The sequence below is a fragment of the Abramis brama genome, assembly GCF_963993115.1.
Source record: "Abramis brama genome assembly, chromosome: 1".
In the NCBI taxonomy this organism is placed as follows: Eukaryota; Metazoa; Chordata; class Actinopteri; order Cypriniformes; family Leuciscidae; genus Abramis; species Abramis brama.
The window spans coordinates 36572300-36600000 of NC_139963.1; the positions used below are offsets into that span (position 1 = coordinate 36572300).

The 27701-nt window shown below is 37.2% G+C and overlaps 2 protein-coding genes across 2 annotated transcripts in view; both read left to right on the forward strand.

The window, feature by feature from the left end:
* gna12a (guanine nucleotide binding protein (G protein) alpha 12a) overlaps positions 1 to 11862 on the forward strand; it is a 34138-nt gene extending 22276 nt beyond the window's left edge. The window contains exons 3-4 of the mRNA XM_084124962.1: positions 8510 to 8560; positions 9215 to 11862. Coding sequence (XP_083981088.1) covers positions 8510 to 8560; positions 9215 to 9784 — 621 coding nt within the window. The 3' untranslated portion in view covers positions 9785 to 11862. The remainder of the gene's footprint in view (positions 1 to 8509; positions 8561 to 9214) is intronic.
* A 3785-nt stretch (positions 11863 to 15647) lies between these two features.
* eif3ba (eukaryotic translation initiation factor 3, subunit Ba) lies at positions 15648 to 27294 on the forward strand. The gene is made up of 19 exons (XM_084130038.1): positions 15648 to 16111; positions 16489 to 16681; positions 16938 to 17057; positions 19625 to 19682; positions 19796 to 19924; positions 20051 to 20208; positions 20903 to 21034; positions 21133 to 21199; positions 21287 to 21333; positions 21751 to 21961; positions 22049 to 22121; positions 22208 to 22330; positions 22425 to 22503; positions 22591 to 22729; positions 23261 to 23386; positions 23480 to 23557; positions 23660 to 23768; positions 26639 to 26751; positions 26837 to 27294. The coding sequence occupies exons 1-18, from the start codon at positions 16009 to 16011 to the stop codon at positions 26737 to 26739; spliced, it is 2046 nt and encodes a 681-aa protein (XP_083986164.1). The 5' UTR covers positions 15648 to 16008; the 3' UTR covers positions 26740 to 26751; positions 26837 to 27294.
* Positions 27295 to 27701: the final 407 nt, after the last annotated feature.

The following is a 27701-nucleotide window of genomic DNA, read 5'->3' on the forward strand; positions in this document are numbered from 1 at the left end:
CACACGCGCGCAAAAAAACCCTTTAAATTCCAAAATCACAATTGCTTTCTGAAAGGTCCTCTGGGAATGATGTGCTCAGAGAGACATTGAACAAATTCATATTGCTCCATCTGCATGTTCAGTAAAGCTCAGGACACAATTTAAAACCACTTTCATGTCCATGAGAAAAGTGTGAGGATTAGCAATAGATATTAAGTTTTGAGCCCCTGTGAAACAGATGGCGAGTGGGCTGTTCTTTTTGAAAACAGACCCGAGGGGAGCTCAGTACTGGAAGAGGAAAAACGGACTTTACAGGCAGCCGTGTCCTTGGATGTTTGGCTGTTGTTGAAAACATCATACACCCACACTGTTTTTCTTGACTATTTTATCTCCCTCACTGTTTTTATTCCACCCGTCAGTGGTTTGTTTCCAGGCCTGTCTAGGGTCAGTCTCCCTGAGGGGCCGCCATTAGGCGAATGGATAAGATAGGAGCTGAACTGATTGAGGTGAGACACAGGAGAGAAAAGTGGGAAATGCCCACAGAGCCATAGAGTGCCGAAGGAGGAACAAACGCAGCGGCACGGCTCTTAGTCTCACGCTTTTTACACATTCTCACATTACAGGGGACTTGACAGACTGTGTCTGCTGCTGAGGTCACAGCCACAGTTCACTTAAATTGAGCTGAGGAAATGATGACACTAGAGCTGCAACAACTAACCGATAAAATCAATACAAATCCATAATAAATGTTCTCTATTGAATAGTTGGATGCTTGAGACTTGTCCCCATTGACGTCACTTTACAGTTGTGAAAACCACATTTCTATGGAGAAAAAAAAATAGCAGAAAAACATGACCAATGTCGTTCAAAGCATAAGCACTTTATATTAAACACTTTTTTTTTTCTCCAGTGCATAACTTAATTTATGTTCTCTGTAAATGTTGTAAATTAAGTATGAAGCAATAATTTTGTCCTTTTGATTAAAATTGGTTGTGTGACATTAAATGTAATGTTTAAAATAAATCTATTTATAATCATAAAATCGTGTAATTATATTTTTTATAAGAACAGTGACTAGTGGCATTGTAGTAAATAATTCTTGACATTTACAGTATAAGCACAATAAATGTCAGTAATAGCACTGCTATTTTTGATTTTGTGAAAAACTATCTGTGATTTATATAGTAATATTTATATTTTAAAGGACAATAACAGTATGTAGAATACCCAGTGATTTGCACATTACTTGGAGGACAACATTGAGCAGGATATGGAATAACATGCTTTTTCGGTATTATTATGAAAATAATTTTATTTTTATTTTTAAATCAAAGATGTAATTGGTAGATTAATCAACAGTTTTTAGCTGTGGCCCTAGCTTACACCACATTATCTTGTGATTCAACAGGACAGGCGTCTCCTGTTCTTCTATTACTGCTTTGAACCAGAGCAATGCATTAGATTGACAGGGTGTGCAGATCTTCTGCTTGGAAGTGACATTTCTGTCATGGTATCTGTTGCCATCCACTGCCACTAATGTGAGATGTCAGAAACCTGTGGAAAGATTTCTCAGGTTGTCTGCCCATGTGTTTGATAATTTTGGCCGTTTTCTGTATTGAGCGAGCAGCAATGTGTCACATAAAGATATATATATATAGTGCTGTCAATCATGATTAATTGCTTAATTTTTATTGTGGTTAATATACAATACAGTTTAAAAGATTCGGGTTGATTGTTTTATCGAAAGAACTGAAGTCCCTTATCCTCACCAAGGTTGCATTTATTTGCTCAAAAATACAGTAAAAACTGTAATATTGTGAAATATTATTACAATTTAAAATAACTATTACATTTTAAAATGTATTTAAAATGTATTACTCAAGTCTTCAGTGTCACATGATCATTCATAAATCATTCTAATATGCTGATTTAATGCTCAAGAAACATTTCTTAATATCAATGTTGAAAACAGTTGTGCTGCTTAATATTTTTTGCTGAAACTGTGATACACTTTATTTCAGGATTCTTTGATGAATAGAAAGTTCAAAAGATCAGCATTTATTTGAAATAGAAATCTTTTGTAACATTATAAATGTTTTATTATACTGTCACTTTTGATCAGTTTAATGCATCCTTGTTGAATAAAGTCATTACTTTCTTACTAACCCTGAACTTTTGAACGGTAGTGTACATAGTCTTTTGTTTCTAGGAGCACAGCTCATGTTATTGCTAACATACCTCTGGCATAATGCAAGTCTTCGAATTATTTTCAGAGTTCCCTGACACTCATCCATTTTCCTTCTTCTGGTCTCCTCCAAACTCAAAAATCTTAATACGAGTCTATCCGCAAAGATAAAAGGCAAGGTGTACGGTTACAGCTAGATCAACAGTGTGGGAGCAGCCCGAGGTTCTGTGAAGTTCTGGAGGTGAAGGAGCTCCATGTGGGGGATTAATATGAGTTCTCTTCTCGCATCCAAACCAAACAGGCAATCCCACTCCAAGGACCGGGAAATCAAACTCTGTTTGTTTTGTGTGAGGATTATTTACATAGTCTGATATTTACGGAGGCGAGGGCAGACATCGTCACTACAGAAGAGGGATTTTTTTTCTGCCTGAAATGAATAGAAATTAATCTTTGCTATGGTCTTGATATTCGGTAACACTTTACAATAAGGTCTCATTAGTTACCGTTAGTTAATGCATTCACCAACATTAACTAACAATGGGCAATACATTCGTTACTGCATTTATTATTCTTTGTTAATGTTATTTGAAATATAACTTCATTTTTAGTTAATGTAAGCTCAGGTCCATTAAGTAATATGGTAACACTTTATTTTGATAGTGCACTTTAGACATTTTGCAACTACCAGTCATTAGAGTATTAGTAGACTGTCAGCTTAATATCTACTAAATCTTTATTTTGATGCTCCACAACAGGCATTCTACTAACTAAGTTACTTTGCAACTACATGTCAACTTATTCTACTAACCTGAACCCTAACCTAATACTCTAATGAGAGTTGGTTGACATGTAGTTGCAGTTACTTATAGTTCTATCTAAAGTGGAGTGGACCATCGAAATAAAGTGTAACCAGTAATATTAACAGATACAACTTTTGATTTTAATAATGCATTAATAAATATGGAAGCTTGTTTTTGCCACTGAAGGTAATTGCGATTTTTTTTCATCTCACAATTCCGACTTTTTTCCTTGCAACTGTGTGATATAAACTGGCAATTGCGGGTTATAAAGTCAGAATTGCGTAATATAAAGTCAGAATTAAGAGTTCTCACAATTCTAACTTTTTTTATTAACGAGTTATAAAGTCCAATTCTGAGGGGGGGAAAAATGACTTTTTTCTCAGAAATGTGAGTTTATATCTCACAATTCTGACTTTATAACTCGCAATTGCTAGTTTATATCTCACAATTCTGAGAGAAAAAAGGTCATAATTGTGAGATAAAAAGTCGCAATTACCTTTTTTAGTTTTTATTCTTACAAGCTTCCCTAAGTAAATGTTAAAATTAACATTAACTAAGATTCATAAATGCTTTAGAAATATTTTTCCCTTTGTTAAATAATGTTAACTAATGGTACCTTATTGTAAAGTGTTACCTGACATTTTTGACATTTCCATCATCATTTACTCTTTCTTTCTTCCATGGAGGAGATATTTTGCAGAATGACTAAGCTCCTCTTTTCCAAACAGTAGAATGAAAGTGGACACGGGTTTTCAAGCTCCCAAAATGATAATATTTTGTATTGAAAGTCCTCTGAAGCCATACATGTTAAATTTTGGGATGAACAGAGTGAAATTGAATCATAATTTGCTGAAAATCTTTTTAAATGCTGAAATCTCATTTGCGTTAGCATTCATTTTTTCCATTTGGAACCATTCATTCTTCCAAATTTCTTTGTTTTCAATGTAAAAATAGAAAGCCATACAGGTTTGGAATGACATGAGGACGAGCAATTATTGTAAAACTGTTATTATAATTAGGGATGCACCGATCCACATTTTTTCACTTCCGATCCGATCCCGATACCAGAATTTGGATATCGGCCGATACCGATACTATTCCGATACCAGAGCTGTGTTTCTTGCTTTAATATTGTTTATTTTATATGATGCTGAAATAAACTTCTCTCAACAGGCAAGTATGATATGTACGTATGTATGCATGTATGTCCCAAAAGGCAACTTGAGGTAAGTATAAGGTCAGAAAAGGAAGTAAAAAAAACAGGAAATCCTGTTAACAGGAAAAATCCCATTCTGAAAACAAATATGCAACTGTACAGGTTTCAAATTGATTGTCATGTCAATATTTATTACATTCCCAAAATGTCAAATACTTGAGTCTTGAAATATAAGAAAAGTGCAAGTGTAAACATCTTAACACACATGGTAACTCGTCTCGATGAATGCTCGATCAACATCAGCATCTTGCAAACAGACAAGCGGATTTCACCTCAAACGCGCGTCAATTTCGCTCTGGACGCGCAAATGGATTCAAAATATTCAAGCGTCCAACTAGACGCGGTAGACGCGAACTTGACGCGCTATTCGCGTTTGGTGTGAACGCACAGTAACGTGGTGCTTTTTTAAATGTTTGATTGCGTTCGTTGTGTTGTACGATGCGAGGGAGCTTCAAAGAGCTCTGAATTACGGCTTCGCAAACATTGCATTTTGCTGTCTTGCTCTGCGGTGTTTCCAGTGTGAAGTATTTTTCCACACAGAGGACGTTGTTGGCTAGCCGCAAACTGCGAAATGGATTTCCTGAGCGGGGGCGTGTCTCATAACTCAGTGTCTCATTGAGCCGCGCATCTGTTTAGGAAATCCATTCCGCAGTTTGCAGCCAGCTAGCAGACTCGCCGGCGGGAATCACTTTTGGAGTCATTTCAGCAGACAACGTTAAAGCGCAGACATGACTCATGGATATCGGATATCTCCGCAGGTTGGATCGGGAAAATCCGATACGTGAATTACGCTGGTATCGGCCCCGATACCGATACTGGATCGGATCGGCCCCATCCCTAATTATAATCTATTCCTTTCAGCCAGCCAAACAATCTCTCTTGCGAAAAATAGGAACACACAGCTGTATTTCACTTTTCTAGGCACAATACGTTTCCTACAGAGAGAAAAATGAAAACATTTGGTGATATGTCTGTTCGCAGTCACTGTGGAACGGTTATCCTTATCCACCAACAAAGCACAGCTGCTGGATCTGGCAGTTAAACATCACTTTAACAGGATCGCCACTCACTGCCTAGGAAGGTTTTTCTGTCAGATATAACAAAGTGAGAGGTGAAAAGAACTCGCTGAGGCTCTAGGAAAGCATTCATCCCTTTCGCTCTGCTTTGTTCACATAAGCTCTATCCCAAGACGACTCTCATGCCATTTGATTGAAACAGAGACTAAATAAAGATTTATCAGGGCTAGTTTTATGTCATGTTCCTCTCAAAATTTTCAAAGATGTTTTCCTTCAAGGCATTTCCCTTAGTTTCTTTGCGATTAGGGGTCTGTATTTGAGTTTAGGGTCATGAGGGATGCCTTTAATTGGATCTCATTTCTGCAGATCTGCTGTTTATTTGAAGAAGACTGGGGCAGAATTGTAGCGACTGAGATCACCACTGGGAAGGGAGGGGTTAAGACCTCTGAACATGGCCGTGCTCAATCATGCTTCCCCTTACTCACTGCACAAATACCCATGGGCACACTTTCCTACATTGTGCTAAAGTAGTGGCTGTGGCCTGCAAGGCCTCAGCGTAGATCTTTCCCACACTCTCAACAGGCCGTCATGTGTGCGTTGAGCTCAGATCGAGGGAGGGGGGAGACCTCAAGCTTTATTGGCCAATGACCTGCAGCATATACTATTGTGCAGAGCAGGAACCAATCAGAGAGCTCACATAAGGGTCAATCGACAGCCCTGTGCTTTAGCTCTGCTCTGCTGCAGCTTCTGACTACACCGCACAGGGAGGGATTTATCAATAACATTTATATACATTTATATAATGGTACTTTCAAAGTTTTGTCAATAACATTACATTACGATTATTATAGAAAAGTAATTTAGTTTTGTTAGTTTTCATTCTGACTGTTTTTCACAGTATTTATTTTATATTTATTATTTTTAGGCAGCCGAGATGAATGCATTAGCTAATGTCATTTAACAGTGTTTAACACTGTTTTTAGTGCAGTCTTGTGTTATTGATAACAAGGTTGATTTTCAGATAGGTTGTAAAGGTTTAAAATGTTAAAATATCCTGTGTATCTAAAATTAAATGGATTCTGTGTCAGTTTAATTTTAGTTTTGGAGTCACGACTATATTTTAGTTCCCTTATTTCAATCATGTTGTTTCAATTATTTCAGATAACAAAAATTATTGTATTTAGTTTTCATTTCAGACTGCTTTTGGACTTTTTTTTTTTTTTTTTTAAAAATTGCTTAGCAATTTAGTAACAATATTTAAAATATATAAATAAAAAAATATTTTATACATTGCCCATCTAAAATAATATATTTAGATATATACATAGCCTATACTTTTTTAGTGCAGTAGAGGATTTTTTATTGTGTGTGCGTATTCTAAGGAAAGATCAGAGACTGATAAATGCCACAGGTGCTGCTATCAGATATCTACGTGATTTCCCTCCTGTGTTACAGTAAGCCCTGATAATAGTGTGCCGTGTATTTGTGTGTGTGGTTCAGGTATATCCAACGTTATGGGGACAAAATGTCCCCACAAAGATGGCAATATCCGAAAACAGCTTATAAATCATATTAAATTATGTTTTTTTTTTAAATGTAAAAATGCAGAACATTTTCTGTGATGGGTAGGGTTAGTCTTGGGGGATAGAATATACAGTTTGTACAGTATAAAAATCATTATATCTATGGAAATCCCCATAAAACATGGAAACCTAACGTGTGTGTGCGTGCAGGGTTTGGGTGTTGGGCTTCAGTCTGTTATAGAGGGCCAGCGCTGTTCTACTAATCCCCTGTTTTCACACACAGCTGTTTCCTGTTGGGAACATGGGCCAGGCTAGGGGCCTTTGTGAGACACACACAAACTAGAGGACACAATTTGCTTTTCCAGACAATGTTCACTGAAACGCCAAGGCCGCAGTGTCTGCCATCCAAAAGCCTGCGTGAAAACAACTTTGTCAGGAAATAATGCTCAACACAGCAATTTAGTTCATCTATCTATTTCTTCATTCTAGGGAGTCCATTCCATTAAGACAGAACAGGTTTTTTTTCCGAGAAAAGTCTCCAGATATTGGGCAATAAATGCAGTTATCAGTAGATTGTGGCTTATAAAGTCAGCAGATATAATTGATTCTTGGAAGAAGAGACCGGTGTGAAAAATCCTGTACTGACTCAGATCACCCTGAGCTTCAGACATCTCATCAGTCAGCTTTATTTATGGATTGGGCTCTGACCTCTGGCCTGATTCTCCTGTAGTATAGGAGTGAAAGTCTGAGCTGAGTTCAAGATAAAAAGCCTCCAGTCGTTCTTGTGCCTGTTCATTTGTAATATTAGGAAATAATAGGATCCATTTATTACAGCCAACGTTCTGTAATGTAAACCGCCCTTAATGTAATGCAGTCACGACTGTAAAATGTGTAAATGTGCACTTAACCAAATGTTGTTCCAAGGGAGCAATACTTGAGAATGATTATTCATCTCCCTACAGCACTTAATGAAGTAACAGGAGATTATAGGCATTATGTGTAAAAGCTACGTTTTAGAGGTAACTGAAATTCTGCTGACGGGCACTGTGTGGTGTGAGCGTCCCGAATAGTTCTCAGACAAAGATAGGAACATCCTGTTACTTTTAGACTTTCCATTCCTGAATTAGAACTGCTTTTGGGATCGTGTCGCCCTATTTGTTTTAATAAAATGGTAAAAAAAAAAAAAAATAAGAGAATAAGAGAATACGAACTCAAAATGTGTTTTATATCAACTTTTATTGTCCTGCTTGTGTAGAAGTAGAAAATCTTCTTCTGTAAGATTTTTTAAATGTTTTTGAAAGAGTCTTTTATGCTGTTGTATGCAACACAGTTCATGTTCAGGTTAAGGAGCCAAACGATAAATGTGAACTTTAATCACAATATAAGGAAAAACTAAACAAAAGTAAGCGGCAACAACCCCACGGCCGACTGTCACTTATAAAGACAATAAAGCATTACCGTAAATGGTCCTCTCTCGACTTCTACTGTTGTCACTTGTTATTTTATCTTTCCGGAGCTCCTCCGGCATTTAAAAAAAAAAATTGCTGAATAAAAGTATTCATTTCTTGCAAAAAAAAAAAAAAGTATTACCGGCCTCAATTTTTTGAATGGTACCTCGAGGTATGAATCCTTTAATTAATTATAGTGACTGTATTAGTTGATGCTGGACTGATGTAATTTATGTAATTATTTTATTTAGCTTTTTACTTTGTATAAATGAGGATAAGCTGAAATGCTGTTGTTCTGTGTACAGAGTGAAACACTTCTCTTTTTGTGGTCTTTTTTTACAGAGTGAATCAGTGAAATATTTCCTGGACAACTTGGATCGGATTGGCCAACTGGTGAGTCATGATAACGCAGCATTGTTAAATAGTGCCAGTTCTTCATGGTATATGACCATGCAATATAAACAAAGATAGTCAGTCAGAATAGTGTTTTTTATGCAATGTTTCCCAGCAGAGGTAGGGGCATTGAAGACTGGAGATACTGAAAATGAAAATGAAAGTAAAATGGTCTCTTTGAGATTGATATTGGCCAAGGTTGCCAAGAACACATAGTGTGTCTCCGATGAGTGATAAAAAAAAAAGGCCTGGAAGTATTTTGTGTGAGCATGGAAACCAAGGCCAAAGACAAAACAGATACATGTTATAGTTTGGGTGGGATGCGGTTACCAATGTCTCTCCTTTGTGGCCTTTTGAAAACTGCTTCAAAGATAATTTTTCATTGAGGATTGTGTATTTGTGACAAAAGATTGCCTGGAAACCACTCTTATTTTTGCTTTTGATTTATTTGTATTTGTATTTTTATTTTAACACATAGATTTCACAAAAATCTGAATGGTTAAGTTTGCAAAAAGTATAGTTTTTCTGTTTTAAGTTGCATAAGTGAGAAAAGAAGATCCTGGTAGAATGTGAAACTCTAATAGACCTGTGTCAATAATAATTCTTCTTAATAAAAATTATTATTGACTTTATTTACTCAACCTGTTCTTACAGAATTATCTACCAAGCCGACAGGACATCCTATTGGCCAGGAAGGCCACCAAGGGAATTGTGGAGCATGATTTTATCATTAAGAAGATCCCTTTCAAGATGGTAGATGTGGGTGGCCAGCGCTCTCAGAGACAGAAATGGTTTCAGTGCTTTGATGGCATCACCTCCATCCTCTTCATGGTGTCCTCCAGCGAGTATGACCAGGTGCTGATGGAAGACCGGCGCACTAACCGCCTGGTGGAGTCCATGAACATCTTTGAGACCATAGTCAACAACAAGCTCTTTTCCAATGTGTCCATAATCCTCTTCCTCAACAAGATGGACCTTCTGGTGGAGAAGGTACGCAAAGTCAGCATTTGCAAGCACTTTTCTGACTTCCGGGGAGACCCTCACCGACTGGAGGACGTGCAGGCCTATCTAGTGCAGTGCTTCAACCGCAAACGCCGCAACCGCAGCAAGCCACTTTTCCACCACTTCACCACTGCCATTGACACCGAGAACATTCGCTTTGTCTTTCATGCCGTCAAAGATACAATTCTTCAGGAGAACCTTAAGGACATAATGTTGCAGTGACATTTACAGTTGTTTGATCTGTTTTTCCCATTGTTTGAGTCCAATTTCCATCCTATCGCAGGAGGAAATGCCATCTGGACTTCTGGCGCAGGAAAAAAGTCATGGTGCAAAAGCTGATCAAGCACTCCATTATGCAGAGCTTTATATGAGAGACATGACATTCATACAAAAAAATGGAATGAATCTCTCTGTCATCACTCGTTTTAATTTCTTCCTGTGAAACAGGAAGTTTGAAGACACCTTAGATGGTGGAAAAGCCAAGAACATTTGAGTATTTTAGAGTATCTTCACCTCCTTTCTTAAGGATAAACTCAAACAATGCACAATAACTTTATACTGGCTCAACTCCCAAATAACATCCTAAAAATAAATGGCAAACCTGCACTGAACATCCTGCTTGGTACAAGTAGTTAATTTCATGTCATTTGACAGGTTTATTTTTGATATAATCTAACATTTAAATCACATTTTGCTTTATCTATACTTGTGAGTTTATAGATGACATGCAAAGTTCTCATTAACAACTAAGCAGGGTTTTTGTACATAGAGTGAATAGCGGCTTTTGTACATGTTAACTGTGTCTGCTTTTGTTTGTCTCTTCCCGGTAAGCTACAAGCTTTGAGATTTAGAGTAGGGTCAAATCACTGGTTATGCCTAACACCACTAACTTAAGATGAATAATGCATTAATGGTATTCTTTAAATGTCATTATTGCACAGCATATGTACTTTATGAGTATTCATATGATGTTAAGCCTCTGTGTAAATGTATATAACCTGTGTAGTTCATGACTCTACAAGGAGAATTATAGAGGGAGTCAAGTTACCTGATGCTGTTCAGTTATACCATCAGATCTTAGTTGTTCCTTGATTTCAGCCAGGGACTGAGCTTTATTCTCCAGGTCTTGTTGAATGGCAGCTGTGAACAGCTGTGTGCTTTTGGTTTTAGCTGATGTGGCTGCAAGAGTCCCAGGTTGCGACCCCGGACGAGCCCCCAATTTGTTGCACCCATGTTGCGGTCTATTCTTTTGAACTACTCCATGAACAGGGTGTGAAGCGACTTCCCTGAGACTTCTGCTAATGCTGAGGAGCGTTTGTTGTTGGTGGTGGCACAATTTGATCTGTTTTCCAGACATCTGTTTTTGTCATCAGAGGTAGTTGCTGACTCACAGTTTCCTCGGAGGGCGAGCGGTTTCGATTTCAGAGCAGGTGTCTGCTTGTCAGAATTTTGTTTTGCTGTTGTTTTGTGTTGAGAGACAGCTTGAGATATGTTATCAAAAAGAGTTTCAAAAAGAGCATCAAACTCTTTTCTTGAATGCTTTCTGTCTTATGTACTGCAGTGAACACTGTGGCTCATTTCTATTACAAAGCAACAATGACAATGTTTCTCTGTGCCCTAAAGGCATTTAAATTCTGTCCTTCCTTGTAATCACCGCAGTGCCATGTTGGCTTACTGAACGTTGGCAGGAAGGGATTTGATTTGAGAAATTGGACACACCCTGAACCTTTGTCCCTGACAGCTCTTCCCAGTGGGAGCAAAACATGTGCATTTACTGGAAGATCTCTGGCTCTTGTGCACATAAAGAAGCGGAATAGATTCTTTAATTCAAGGTTCATCGTTGTTTCCTCTTTTAAGACCATAAATCCATTGGGAGAGTTTAAAAGTTAAATAGCGGAAAAGAAACACAAGTACAAAGGCTATTAAACTCGTAATCAAGATAAGCTAATGGCGTGTTCTTAATTTGATATAAATTATATTTGGAGAATAATAAACAGAGAAAATATTTCCAGTTGTGATTTTAATCTGCTGAAGGTTATTTAACTACAGTATTGATATTACATTTGCTGCTCTGGTGTTTTGTCCCACTTAGGATGTCATGAGTGTCACTGTTAACATGATGTCTACTTCAAAACTCCTTTCAGAGTTTTACTGTACTTTTTTTCCACTTTCATATTCTGCTTCCCTAATGTTTTACGTATCCAGTGGTTGTAAAAAGTGTGAAATTCCAGATTAACTGCATTATGTGTGTTTTGTATATAAGAACTGTATAAATACAATAAAAATGTTGAGTTATGCTTTTTGCCTTGTTCTTTACTGCACATTGTATAACTCAGTGTGACCCTGGACCACAAAACCAGTCACATGGGTCGTTTTTTTGAAATTGAGATTTATACATCATATGAAAGCTGAATAAATAAGATTTCCATTGACGTGTGGTTTGCTAGGATAGGACGATATTTGGCTGAGATACAACTATTTGAAAATCTGGAATCTGAGGGTGCAAAAAAATCGAAACATTGAGAAAATCTCCTTTAAAGTTGTCCATTTATGTTCGCAATTGTGCTGCATTCACTCACAAAAATAAATGTTTTATATATTTACGGTAGGAAATTTACAAAATATCTTCATGGAACATGATCTTTACTTTATATCCTAATGATTTTTGGCATAAAAGAAAATTTGATAATTTTGACCCATGCAATGTATTATTGGCTATTGCCACAAATATACCCGTGCGACATGTGACTGGTTTTGTGATCCAGGGTCACCAATATGCACTGTAACAAATATCCTGTTATATTTTTGTTTAAAAAAAAAAAAAATAGGCAGCTGTGGTTGCCTGAAGTTCAGCATAAAAATTCAGTGTAAATGTTTTAGGTATTACAGGAAGGCATATTAGTGCCTGTATATCTTACAACTTATAACTGTAGGCTATATTTTATTAAGTGATAGATTATTAATATACCAATCATATTTGTTCAAGTCTTGTCCTTAAAACATGGCCAACACTCATATATAGACGTGGCCAGAGTCACACACACAAACTATCTGATGCAAAAAAATAATCCAATATTTAAACATTAACTAAATAACATAAAATGTAACAAAAAATGTACATTACTGATCATAATGTCTGAGAATGTTCTTTTATTGTATTTCATCGTAAATTTATATGGTAATTCATAGTTTGTACTTACAAAAACATACATTATTTTAAAGTAAAATTACTGCAATGGTAAAATTTACAGCTGTTATGTGGTAAGTTAATTTACTGTTAAGCAATTAAAAGGTTTGTACTGTTGCATTAGTATTTTTTTTTCTGTATAAATACATTTTTTTACAGTATGTAGAAGTTAAAATCAGTCATAGGTAGGCTTCTACCATGCATGTGACTTCCAAATACCATAGTTTGATCAACTTTTGACGTCAACAACACCCTTTTTAAAATATCTTATGTCCGATCATAAGAATAGATGCATTTCATTATTTGCATTTTGCATTGCTTATTCATTTTTAGGTCACCATTGTTTCAGAACCACTGATATTGGCCAATAGCCTTTGTATGTTAGCAGATTATTTGGGGTCATTTATTGTTGTTTCTGCATCGCATTACTATTAGCTTCCTGATGTCTTAGTTGTGTGTAAAGTTTAAATCTGCCATTTTCCCATATATGAAAAACCAAACGGTCCCCACACTGTGCATTTCCTGCACACTGCTTTTGGGAGCAAGTTCAAACAGAGACAAATAAACAAAAGTTATGCAAGAGTTAAGTGCCAGAGGAAGTGTTATCCCAGCCTGTGCTCAGTAAGTACCATTCTAACTTGAAGCTTAGATGCATCTTTTTCAAAACGCCACCCGTCTTTGTATCCAGCTATTTTAGGCTTTATTGTCATATAAGAGTTGCTGAGAACTTTTCCTTTCCTGTGAGGGATCTAATGTTTGACTATGAACAAAGAGGCCCTATTATGGTAAGACGCATCTAAACAAATATTCCCCATGTAACCCTTGAAAAATCCCCTGCTCAAGGAAGAAGATAATGTCTAAGCACACAAAGTGCCTTTTCTGGCCCCACCATGGCTTATTTGCGTGAGGTAAAACTCATGACTTGTGTTATACTCACATTTCCTCCAGGCTGCCTTTCATTGCACTTCAAAATTGAATGCTGATATTTAGTAATAGTAAATAAGGGCAGCAGTCATTGCCAGACTATTTAACAACGTTTCAATCTGCCCTTTATTTTAATCATGGGCTTTCAAATACACATCCAAAAGTGATTTTCCCAGAATAAAGGAGTGAGAGAAAATGTCATCTCTGAGTCTGACATTAGCTGGAAAATATGAGCCTACGGGAATTTTACTGTTAGTAATCTAATCGCAACTGCAAAAACTTTGCTGGAAGGGCACAAATCAGTGTGCAGATGGCCAGAGTTTGTACAGACAGAACAAATCATCTGACTCTTGTATGACTGGGAAATCTCTCACCAACCAAAGAAAACCATTATGAACTTCAAACACCTTGTAACAAGAGCGCCCCCTATTGGTTGTGAGTAAAGAAGTGTCTTTTTTTTAAACGACCCCACCTTGTACTATAAATCTCTTTAGTTTAGAACATGATATTCAATATTACAAGGGAATTTAAAAATGCAATGCTTATGTTTAATTCAATTTTGTTTCTATAAAAATTTTACATTCTGTCCAATATCAACTTAGAAAAGAATAGTTGGCCTTTCATTTGATCATTTTAATTTATTTATAAAGAAATTAATACTTTTATTTAGCAAGGATGCATTAAATAAATCAGAAAGGCTAATGAAAGTAAAGACATTTATAATGTAAGAAAATAATTATATTTAAAATAATTAGGCCTACTGTTCTGTTCTTTCAAGCTTTATATTCATCAAAGAATCTTTCACGGCGTGTAAAGTAAAATAATGTATCACGGTTTCCACTAAAATATTAAGCAGCACAACTGTTTTCAACATTGATAATAATGATAAATGTTTCAAATCATCATATTAGACTGATTTCTGAAGGATCATGTGACACCGAAGACTGGAGGTAATGATGCTGAAAATACAGCTTTGCATCACAGGCATAAATTACATATTACAATTTAAAATCAAAAACATTTTATAAAACAGTATAAAGAGGAAGAGTTACAAGTAGTTGATTAATTTTTCGTTCTTACTGTGAAATAATAGCTTTTAACAACCAACATTGTCGAAAATAAATTAGGTTCTTGATTAGGGCCTTTTGAGGAGGTTACTTTGCTCTGTCCTCCTTCTACCAAAAAGTATTTATGTATCAGAAACTTTTAAAACAAGTGTGTCTTTACACCCCAAAATATACCTATAGGGAAAATAGCTTAGTTCACACAGATGCGAATACAATTCATTAGATGTTGAATTGTGGTTTAGGTCCACAGCTAATTTACTGGACGAAAAGAGTAGCATATCTTTATACTCCACTGTGCTTATTCAGTACGTAACAATCCCCTATTGTGTTTAATAGTTTCCGTGTGGTGTGTTTCTAGGACTGCCACAGGTCATTTTCAATCAGTGTAATCAGCTGGAAAACATCCAAATAAAATAGCTTCTTAAGGTTTTGGTAATGAACGAAATCATGTAGACATAAATTGTGTACTGATGCCGTCATGCCCTGAGGATGTATTTGAAAAATTACTCTCTTGTAATGTTTCCAGCCACCTCAAAGATTAAAGGGTTTCATTTGTAGATCATTACTAGGCTTTACCTTGTATATGTGTATATTTTACTATGAAATGTAACATGCATCAAGCAAACATTTTATGCACCCTTGCAATAGGCCTACAGCAGTATATGTCCTTATAATTTTTACCTGCTGTTCAAATGTGCTAAATGTGTCGTTTTACTATGAAATGATGAGTGATTGACCCCTTGTGACAAACGTGGTCTTTCCCTTTGCTTATCTCTCTCCACATCCTATTACTAGGGCTTGCAAATTAAGTCCCAGTTTGACACAGCTTTTTGCAATTGCATACTACAGTAGTGAAGTACGCCTATTCGGACGGGAGGGAGGTACATGTCACATGAACAGGAAGTTCAGGGAGATAAGCACAGGGAAAGACCACGTTTGTCATAAAAGGGGTCAAGCATTCCACACTTCACAGTAAAACGACACATTTAGCACATTTGAACAGAAGGTATGAATTATAAGGACACATACTGCTGTTATAAATTCGAAATGTTATATTCCTCCTAAATCTGTGTTGTACATGAATACTGAACAGTCACAAAGAGGCTTCATCCGCTCTCCGCACACATGGTACGGTCCTTCTCTCGCTCGCAGTGGTTGGCGCCGGTTGCTTTGCACATGGCCGAGTGAGAAAAAAAATCTCTGGATTACTGCAGTAAAATTTACCACCGACTTCTCACCAGCCCGGACTGACAGGAATCGATCTCTAAATGCGAGAGACGGAGAATATGGAGGCCGAAATGGAGTACGACGACGGAGAAGAGCCTTCGTTCAGCGATCCGGAGGATTTCGTGGATGACATCAGTGATCAGGGTAAGAGAGGCCTACGCTATTTAGCCCGCCTGCTAACAGCCTACGAGTCGCACACTAAACCCTAAAACTGAAAATGTCGGCCTGGAACTAGCACGAACACCCTTCGGATTAACTGTTTAGTAACATTTGATGCGGCACCACTGCCCTGTTTAAGAATAAACGCGTTTTATTCCGGTTAAAGCGCTCTTATTAACGTTCAGCATGTGCGCGAGCAGGACAAAAGCGTCGTAGCAGCTTTAGGGAAATAGACGCGCGTGTCACCGCATTGAGCCAGCAGCTGTATGCGCCTGATTTCAGAAGGTGTATTGTAGTGCTGTAACGTTTACCCATACAGCGTGTTTAAGATGTTGACGGGGTCTCTCTTTATCTGTACGCAGAGCTGCTGGAGGATGTTCTGAAGGATAAACCTCTGGAGGCGGACGGCATCGACTCGGTCATTGTGGTTGATAATGTCCCTCAGGTCGGACCAGAACGCCTGGAGAAACTCAGGAACGTCATCCACAAGATCTTCTCAAAGTTCGGCAAAATCACCAATGAATTCTATCCAGACGCAGACGGAAAGACTAAGGGGTAACTTTAACTATTGGTGTGCTATGGGAAGTAGGAATGCTCCATGATGTCGTTGTCATTTGGTGAATATTATACGTCTATTGCTGCTTGGCCTACTGTTTTAAAATGGATATGTTTATATAAACGAAATGGATGGATGCTGTACTTTTGTAACCTATTATGCTTATACTGACTAATATGATTCTTGATATGGTAAAGCATGGTGGGATTGTGTCAGTCGTTGAATTATAATTTTCAATGCGCTTCATCTTAACAGGTACATTTTCCTGGAGTATTCTGCACCAAGTCACGCTCTTGAAGCAGTCAAGAACGCCGATGGCTACAAGCTGGACAAGCAGCACACTTTCCGTGTCAATCTGTTCACAGACTTTGATAAGTATGTTGTCCTTAATTGTGCTGATATTGTGACAGCATTTGTTGCAGAGCTCACAGAATTATAATGGAAACGGCACAGAAGAACGACACTGTTGGAGACCATTTCAAAAAAGATTTTTTTCTCCAGCTTATGAGCAATGAATTACTGACAGCCAATCAGAATCCATCCTGCTCGTTAAAGTTCAAGCATTTAAAGCGGCAGACAACAAAACTGCAGTGCGCCCATATAATAAACAGCACATTTACATGCACACCAATAAGATAACTCACAAAAAACAGCTTATTATATAACCTGTCATCCCAGTATACATGCAAACCTGTAACGCAACCCAAGTAAACCGTGTTTCAAGCAGGTTAAGTGGTCGTAAAAAAATAGTCACAGTTGTGGTCTTCGGTGAAAAATGATGACCATAGGATATTAATTGGAAATCGACAAAAAATCTGAGAACACTGAGAATTCTGAGTACAATCTACCAATCTACTAGTACAATCGGCCACAATGTTGAAAGAAAGTGCACAGCAATGAAGGGGTGAAACTCTAAAACCTCAGGATTGCAAAACAGACACACCCACTCTCACACACACACACACACACACACACACACACACACCAATGAACTGTAATAGAACAAATATGTAAAATAAAATCAATAATTCAGCGATTTCAATGCAGTGCAAAAGTGGACATTAAGGAAGGGGTTACTCTCTAAAACACATGTGTCAAACTCAAGGCCCGCGGGCCTTTTCTGCCCCGCCACTTTATTTGATAAGGCCCGCGAGAGCATATATGATTGTCTTAAAATTAGGGATGCACCAAATTTAGGCTGTCAAAAATGTTTGGCCGAAAATTGTATTTTATAGGTTTTTGGGGCGCCGCCCTATGGGCCTGCTCCGCTTCCGAAAATGCACAACTTCGAAGCGTGTTCCACTGTGTGTCTGCGCTGTGCTCTCCGCTCCGTGTTCGCAGCGCGTTCTGCTCAATGTTCCGCTGCAACCTCCGTGTTTTAGTGCTAAAAACATTGATTAACTCGTGAAAACCAAGTTGCTGAAACCAATCTTTAATGCTAATATAAATTGCTCATTTGCCTCTGGACACATAAAGATTGCACTGCTGTTTGATTGAAATGTAACATCTATGCAAAATAATCCTTGAAAGATTTCTCATTTAAGGCCATTCCTGTTTGGAATATGTGATTGTGTATTGTCAACAGAATAAGCAGAAACATTCTGCATTTCCATTTTGTAGTGAGGATCATTCATTGCGACATTTAAACTGTTTCTAATGTTTAAGAATCTGTTATCTGCTTGGCAAATAATTTATGCAACTGCCCACTGACATGCTTTTAAAGCTATTGTTATCCATTTTTTTGGCATTCAAACACCTTAAAATCCACAAATGTAGGGCAGAGAAATCCAAATTTACCCTCCCCAGATGTTTCGGGCTCAGCCCCTGATGTTTTTAAAACCTAGAAAAGCCCCTGCAAATGCATATATAGTATTTGTAACTTAAATAAGTAATAATCAAATAAAGAGACAATTTTTTAACAATATGTTAAGGAGTAGTAACATTTTGCATTCTTACAGTTACAACCGGCCCTTTGAGGGCAGCCATAATGCTGAAGTGGCCCTCAGTGAAAATGAGTTTGACACCCCTGCTCTAAAACATCAATAGTGCCAATAGACCCACACACACACACCAACACACAATTATGTACACAAATGAACTGGTAGGGCTATTACCATAAAGCAAAATTGAGTCAAGAGTGAAATAAGAGGTTGAAATGAGATCAGGTCCAGGTGGATTAAACTTCGATGAAGCATCCATGTTTATTTTTGTTACATTTTTATTGAATTTTAATGTTACTTGTAATAAAATGCTTTATTTGTATTCAGGTTTCACTGTAATTATAATAATGCTAAAACGTGTACACCTCCAAAAAAAAAAAAAAAAAATATATATATATATATATATATACGTATATATAATACAATTTTTTTTTAATTATAACTCTTGACAAAAAGTAGTATTTGAGAACTTCTAAAAAATACATTCAAATCCACATCTTAAAAGTAATTTTGTCCAAAAGCCACTCCATAGAGAGCTATACAGGCATCTAGTGGTAACACCATCAAATTACATGTTTTCTTTTATTTTCTCTCAACAGATTGTGCTAATCCACCTTAAAATTAGATTGAAAAGGCCTAGTCTCTATATTAATCTGAAATACTGCATTAATTGAAAAATTAAGAAAAAAATTATTTTCAATGGCAAAAATGGACCATAATTATTGCATAAATATTAATAAGTACCATCAAATTCTCTCAAAATACAAAAAAAAAATATTATTGAACTTAATATAGTACATTGATTTTACTGGGGAAGGGAGGAAGTTTAATTTTCAGGTGTCCGGTCACTTTTGACCGCAAAGAGAACAAGTGTGACTCCCAAATGAGGAGCACCAATTCCTGATAGAAGCCCTGCTTCTGACACTTATCGGCCAAAGAAAACAAATTTCAGCAAATGCAAAATATTGACAAACAATAATCTAAAATTTCTCGTTTCTGTAGGTACATGTCAATCTGTGATGAGTGGGAAGCTCCTGAGAAGCAGCCCTTTAAAGATTTTGTGAGTAGTTATTCTTAATAACTTTTCTGATTGTGTGTAATCCAGACCTGGCCATCCTGTATGCTGTTAAATCTGATATGCTTCTTGATTAACATTTGGTGTTTTGGTCTCAGGGAAATCTGCGTCACTGGTTGGAGGATTCTGACTGTCGTGATCAGTACAGCGTAATCTATGACTCTGGTGAAAGAACAGGCATTTTTGCTAATGATGTCAAGGAGCCTATTGAAGTGGAGGAGAGAGCGGTGAGTTAAAAATTTCAACTTTTTTTTTTTTTTTTTTCTTAGGAGCATTCACCCATTCATCTTTAAAATATAACCATGTGGCCATGTATACTGTATTCAGTATCTTTTTGTACATTTTGCTTGTAGCGCTGGACCGAGACATACGTGCGCTGGTCTCCAAAAGGCACCTACCTGGCCACATTCCATCAGAGAGGCATCGCTCTGTGGGGTGGTGAGAAGTTCAAGCAGATCCAGAGGTTCAGTCATCAGGGGGTCCAGCTCATTGATTTCTCTCCCTGTGAGAGGTATGCCATGTTCCCGTGTTGAAATGGGTTCTTATTAGGGCTGCACGATTTGGGGAAAATTTCATATTGCGATAATAGAGGTCAATATTGCGATTGCGATATAATAAACAAATGGTTTCATGAGTCAACTTGCTTGGTTCTCAAGGAAAATAAATGCACACACAGATTAGTGATAATCTGACTAAAGAAAAAAGGCATTCACAGGCAGCGCGTTCATTTTTGTCTTATTACGCATGAATGGTTTAAAAGCATTTGCATGAATAGCGGGATCATGTAACACTAGCCAAAGGATGCCAAAAATTAAGATGCTGTGTTAATTGAGCTAATTTGTTTATTTAATATAAAATCGCAGCATTTTGCGTCATATAATCGCGTAGGCTTGACATCACGATTGCGATACGATTAATCGTGCAGCACTAGTTCTTATGTTATATAATGATGATGGTGATAATTATTATCATTATTACTATATTTTATAGAGATTTTGGAACTTGCTCTTTAAAAACGATTCAATTTATGGTGATAATCTGAGTAGCCAAATAATGGCAGTTGAGTCGTTCAATCACTAATTAATTTGTTTAAATATATCTTTAAGCTGGCATAACATTTTTCAATGTTTTATTGAGCAATGCATGGTACATTCTTTTCTTTTTCATGCTATTAAACACATTTTTAATGTAATTCGTGTTTGCAGATATGTTGTCACGTTCAGCCCTCTTATGGACACTAAAGATGACCCGCAGGCGATTATAATCTGGGATGTTCTCACAGGACAGAAGAAAAGAGGCTTTCACTGTGAAAGCTCTGCCCACTGGCCAATTTTCAAGTAAGTGTGGTTTGAGTTAATTTTCATGGCACGTGCTACTAATTTGATTACAGTCGAATTGGAATATATTTACTTAATCTAAAACTTGTTCTGCTCAGGTGGAGTCCAGATGGGAAGTTCTTTGCCCGAATGACGCAGGACACACTGAGCATCTATGAGACTCCTGTAAGTATCTTGTGTCAGAGATGCAAGGTTGGAAAATCCTCAGGTTTTATTTGTTTAATTAACAAATCAACTTTTCTCCTTTTGTAGTCGATGGGTCTTTTGGACAAGAAGAGTTTGAAGATAAATGGAATCAAGTGAGTAAAATAAAACTATTGAGAACATAAATACACTGTCGTTCAAAAGTTTGGAGTTGAAAGAATTTTCAATGCTTTTGAAATAATCTCGTAAAAGCTCACTAAGTCTGCAATTATTTGATCAAAATAGTCAAAACAGTAATATTGCAAAATTGCAAAAACAGCAATTACATGAAAAAAAATAAATCTTTGTTTCCCCCAAAGCAGCACAACTGTTTTCAACATTTATAATAATAAGAAATGTTTGTTGAGCAGCAAATCATCATATTAGAATGATTTATGAAGAATCATGTGACACTTAACACTGAAATGGCTTGCGCCAAATCTATCATTATTCATTACAATGAATTGTTTATCTGTTTGATGTGTGTTTTTTAAAAGATATATTTTAATGTAAAATGAATGCAATGTCCATAGGGATTTCTCCTGGTCACCTGGTGATAACATCATTGCATTCTGGGTTCCTGAGGATAAGGACATCCCAGCAAGGGTGACACTCATGCAGCTTCCATCAAGGAACGAGATCAGAGTCCGCAACCTGTTTAATGTTGTGGATTGTAAACTTCACTGGCAGAAAAATGGAGACTATCTCTGCGTGAAGGTTGACCGAACACCCAAAGGAACGCAGGTATAAGAGCTGTATTGAATTTGCACTACCAGGTTTAGCTTAAACATTTCCTTTTCATGGATTTGCTCAATTCGTTTTGTACTTCAGGGCGTTGTCACCAACTTTGAGATCTTCCGAATGAGAGAGAAGCAGGTACCTGTGGATGTGGTGGAGATGAAAGGTAAAGAAAAGATAATGTTGCTGTTTCTTCTTTCTGACTGTCTTTTACCCCTACTCTTGGGTCTGATTTCTCTACCCATCTTACAGAGGGCATCATTGCTTTTGCTTGGGAACCAAATGGCAGCAAGTTTGCTGTGCTACATGGTGAATCTCCCAGAATCAGTGTATCTTTCTACCATGTGAAGAACAATGGCAAAATTGACTTAATAAGTGAGTGTTCACAGTGTAAACGCATTTCTCTTGACAAGTAGTTTTTAAGATATGTGCATGATCTAAATATTAACCCCAAAATGTATTGTTTCAGAAATGTTTGACAAGCAACAGGCAAACAGCATCTTCTGGAGTCCACAGGGGCAGTTTTTGGTCTTGGCTGGGTTGAGGAGGTCTGTACTCAATAAAATGTGTGTTTTTTCTATGCATTTATTTTTAGAGTGGTTCATTTGTATAATTTTACATGTTTCGTCCTGTAGCATGAATGGAGCTCTTGCTTTTGTGGACACGTCAGACTGCACCATGATGAACATCGCAGAGCATTACATGGCCTCAGATGTGGAATGGGACCCCACTGGAAGATATGTTGTGACATCTGTCTCCTGGTGGAGTCACAAGGTGATTTAACTGATTTAAATACAAAAATAGCTAAAATAACAGTAGCGGTCAGAAAGAATCAATACTGAGAAAATGGCCACAAAACAATTAATCAGCACAACTGTTTAAACATTAATAATAAATGTTTCTTGAGCGGCAAATCGATATATTAGACTGATTTCTGAAAGATCATGTGACACTGAAGACTGGAGTAATGACTGCTGAAAATTCAGCTTTTCTCTCAGGAATAAATTACAGATTAAAATATATTCAAATAGGAAAGTTATTTTAATCCTAATATTTCACAGTAATTCTGTTTTTACTGTATTTGATCAAATAAATGCAACCTTGGTGACTGTAAGAGACTTCCTTCAGACTCATTTTTCTTTTAAATTTTACCGACAATTTATTGAATGGTAGTGTATAAATAAACTCTTGTACCAAAGATTGATTTTTTTAAATGTATTTTTTACATATTTATTATTTTTGTTTAGTGTGTTTGGAATGGGAATGTATCTCAGGTGGTTTTTGTATAAAATGTTTTTGATTTAGGTGGACAACGCCTTCTGGCTGTGGACATTCCAGGGCCGTCTTCTGCAGAAGACCAACAAGGAACGCTTCTGCCAGCTGCTGTGGAGGCCCCGTCCTCCCTCTCTCCTGAGTCAAGAGGAAATAAAGGTGAGATGGGGTCAGATGCAGGGTCACTTTCATTACTCTGTCAACTCCCTTCAGTGTGAAGTCTAATCCCACCTCGCCTTTTGAAACCCACAGCTCATTAAGAAGGACTTGAAGAAATACTCCAAGATCTTTGAGCAGAAAGATCGTCTCAGTCAGTCTAAAGCATCAAAGGTATGAGATTGATGTTATTTTTTTTTTCTAGGATGCACACAAGATTTACATGTGGATCAAAGTTCAGTGCTCAAATTTAGATGAGTGACTTGTGCTTTACAGGAACTGGTGGACAAGAGACGTGCCATGATGGATGAGTATCGCAAATACCGTGAGAGAGCCGCGGAAATTTACCAAGAGCAGAGACCTCTCCGCCTTGAACTTAGAGGAGGTAACTAATACAGCTCTGTCCATCATTGAGTTTTATTAGCTGCTTTTCCACTGTCGACGCGCACAAGCTAAAGATAAAAGATTCTCTTTCCAACGATTCTGAACTTAGTTTTTAAAACACAATGCGCTATGACGCTGCGGTTTTCTGCTATCTTCCAATTCCTCACACACACCTCTGGAACCTTCTGTAAAACAATCTTTCATAAAGTTCGGAAAGGCTGAACTGAAGTGAATTAGTGACATTCGCAGTCTTCATTGCACAGTATATGCGCTGAGAATCGGCCGGATGTTATGCTTGCAGTGTGTGTTCTCGCCCACTGGTATTTTCTTTACAAATGTTCAATGAAAGCATAATTTATGTTGTTTGGAATGCAGTGGGCTTATATATTAAAAATATTAAACTCACAGACAGAAGGCTGCTTTCGGTTTCAAATGCTGATGCGCACAATATTTGTGAAGAGTGCTCGCTCATGCGGCTGTGCGCAACTCCGTGTGGTTAAATGTTCTTGCATTGCAAAATGCTTTTATGACGCGGAATTAGTGTAAACAGTCAATAATGTTTTAAAGGGATAGTTCACCCAAAAATGAAAATTAGCCCATGATTTACTCTTTTGGCGTAGGTCGACTTGCGTGCCGCTGTCTGTCGGAAGCTAGTTATTTTAGTCGATAAAGTTTTAAATATGGATATTTTTCTTACACGAACGCATCGCTTCACCGATTCGAGCACTTTTATCACGGATGGATAGGGTTTGATGGGCTTCCAAAATCATTTACCCATTGACTCCCATTATAAGGCTTGGAAGAGCCTGGAAATTTTTTATATAACTCCAATTGTACTCGTCTGAAAGAAGAATGTTATACACCTAGGATGGCTTCAGGGTGAGTAAATCATGGGCTAATAATTTAAATTTTTGGGTGAACTATCCCTTTAATGGATCAAACAGACAGGACAAACCACATCTTATATTTTAAAAGAGATCTGCACTTTAGTGTGAATGCAGCTTATCGGCTCTACCGCTGTCTATGATGTCGTCATCATCGGTAATAATAAAAACAGTAAAGACGAGAAAGAGAAAAATCATTCACTGTTCTTGAGAGGAAAACGTTCAGGCATACTCTAGCACTCTTTGTTTATTGCTTATAATACGTTTTATTTTCCCTCTTTATTTACTAGCTTTTTATTTTGTTAGACCTAGTTTAAATAGGCTATTTAAAATTTTTTACATGCAATTGTTTTAATTTAATTATTAAAGTGTAATTATTTTAGAAAATACTTTTTATATTTTAAGTTCTATTAAAGGATCTCCCCCCCCCCCCCCCCCCCCCCCCCCCTCTTTCAGCTCAAGTCTAGTTCACAATCTTTTTGAAAAATGCAACTTAATTGGGCGTGGATGGCTGTGAGAAGAAGGGAGGGGAGTGGGTGTGGTATGGCACGGCAGGGGAGAGGCGAGGGGGGGATAACGGTCATCGCCAGTGGCCCATGCATGCATATCAACTGTCACTAAAAATCAGTGGAAAAACGTGAGGAAATGCTAGATTTTTTTTATAGCTGGCAAAGTTAAAGTCTAATGAAATACACTGACACCTTATTTTTGTCCTTTCAAAAGAAACTAAATGCCCTGCTACATCTATTAGCCTACAGTAATCGTAATTGTTTTTAAAACATATTAATGTACATGTATAATTATAATGTCATTATAAAATATATATTTGTTTATATACACACTTTAAATGCATATATTTGAAAATAATTAATTTTCCGCTTTAAAAAAAAAAAGTTCTGTGCATAGCCTAGATCTACGCGCCCCCTGAACCTCCATAATAAAGATGGACAGTGACATAGAAATTTGCATGAATTAAGCATACGTTCCGTACAATTGAGGGATTATCGAAACATCTAAATTTTAATAACGAGTGCTTATTTAACAAAAGGCAAGTAAAACGGTCAGGGTTACATTTTAGACACACACACACACACACCTCTGAAGTGATAGAAAAGTCCTTGGGACTTGGTACCGCATCACTCGCAAGTCACAACCTGCATTGGTGAACAAGGCCGAAGTCCACCATTCTCCAGTTCTCGAAGCTCTCTTGCTTCGAGAACTGGAAAATGCTTGCTACACACACATAGTTTAGATGTGTCCGTGGTTGATGGACAAATTTTTTTTTTTTTAAATCGCAATTATTTTCCAAAATCGTTCAGCCCTGGTGTCAGTGCACCATTATAAATGACTTGCTTCTCAGAGCATGCAGATTTAATACATTAAACCCTGTCTTGTTCTCTTGCATTTGGATGCTGGTGTTTGGGAACACAATCGTGTGAGACGCCTCTGTGAGGGAATTAAAACTAAATCATTCTGATGACTCTAGCTCAGGCATTTCAGGATGATCAAACCAACATTTGAGATGCTGTGCAATATTTCTTTGTGGGTTAGTCCAGTTATGCAATCACATCCTCTGTTGAGGCAGTTTTTTTTTTTTTTTTGTGCATAGAGGGATTTATTTTCTAATTGTGTTTCCATTGTAATTTATGTGCACGTCGTCTTATCAGATAACAAATTGAACCGCCTCAGTTGAGCTCAAGTTTAAGCACATTTTTAGAATATATGCGATTCTTGGCACTTCCATCCAGCATTTTTATTTTATGAAATATCCCAAAATGTGCATAAAAATAGGTGAATGGAAACAGCAAGTGGCAAGGAACCCAAAATACATGACAGAAACAAGACTCAGCCTGTGATGGTTATGACATTTAATTGTCAACAGAATAATTATTGTCAACATGTAATTATTGTGACAGTCCTACCTAGAGGTTGAGTTTGGGTTAAACACTATATTCTAGTCATCACTGGATTGTCTAATCTTTTCTAGGTGTGGACACTGATGAGCTAGACAGCAACATCGATGATTATGAGGAAGAGACCATTGAGTTTTTCATCAATGAAGAAATTATTCCCATTGGAGATCTGTAATTCCAACAGCAGGTACTGTATGTGCAGCAATATTACTCTGGCATGGTCTTTGTAATACCTTGGCACAGTCGTAATTATATTGTTTTCTTATTCTCAGTATCCGTTTTTTAGTGGAGGAGTGTGGCGAATTGAGGGATCCCCATATAAGAGTATTCCTTGTTATCATCAGTCAAGTGCCTTTTAATACTGGTCGCTGCAGAAGGAGAATTTGGTGCCACTGTTGACTGCTGCTTTTTAACAAAATCATCCAGCTGTGGGAGAAGCTGCCCTGCCAACATCATCCAGGCCTGCTTTTGGTGGATCTGATCGTAACGTGTTCTTGTTCCTGCCTTTGGTTGGTCTACCTCATCAAAGGGTGTCACCATGGCACAAAATGCCATAAACTGTTTTTACATCAGCTCACCGAAGGAAGACTTTTTGTTTCCTAAGATTTTCCAAAAGGCAAACTTGTACTCTAGTGTGCAAAAATGGCACTACAGTGGTCTATATCCTCCTCCATTCAGATTACCTGATATTAAATGTGCAACAAGGGAATAAAGTTGAACTGAAATTTAAGTCTTTGTTGTTTTTCTCTATTGTTGAATTTGAAGCAAAAACACATGATGAAACTTTTGCTAGTTCTACCTTACTAAACTTCAGTTGATAGTGTATTTTAGACAATGATAGGTTTTTGTGCAGAAACAATATCGGGGATTTTAGGAAATGTTGGAGTAAATATAAAGGAATGGTCAATTTTGTATTATGTGACACTCGGGTTGTCTTTCAAATAAATTATGACAGAACTATCCCATATGTTAGCCTTACTGTTATCTATAAGCTAGTGTGCTCCGACCTAAACAATGACAAAATTCACATTTAGAAGATGAGTGTTCAAAATTATGGATCAATAATTTTGATATCACTCTGCAATTCAGCTTCTCCTCAGATTTTCTGTCCAATCAAATGCTCTCTATAAAGTGTCC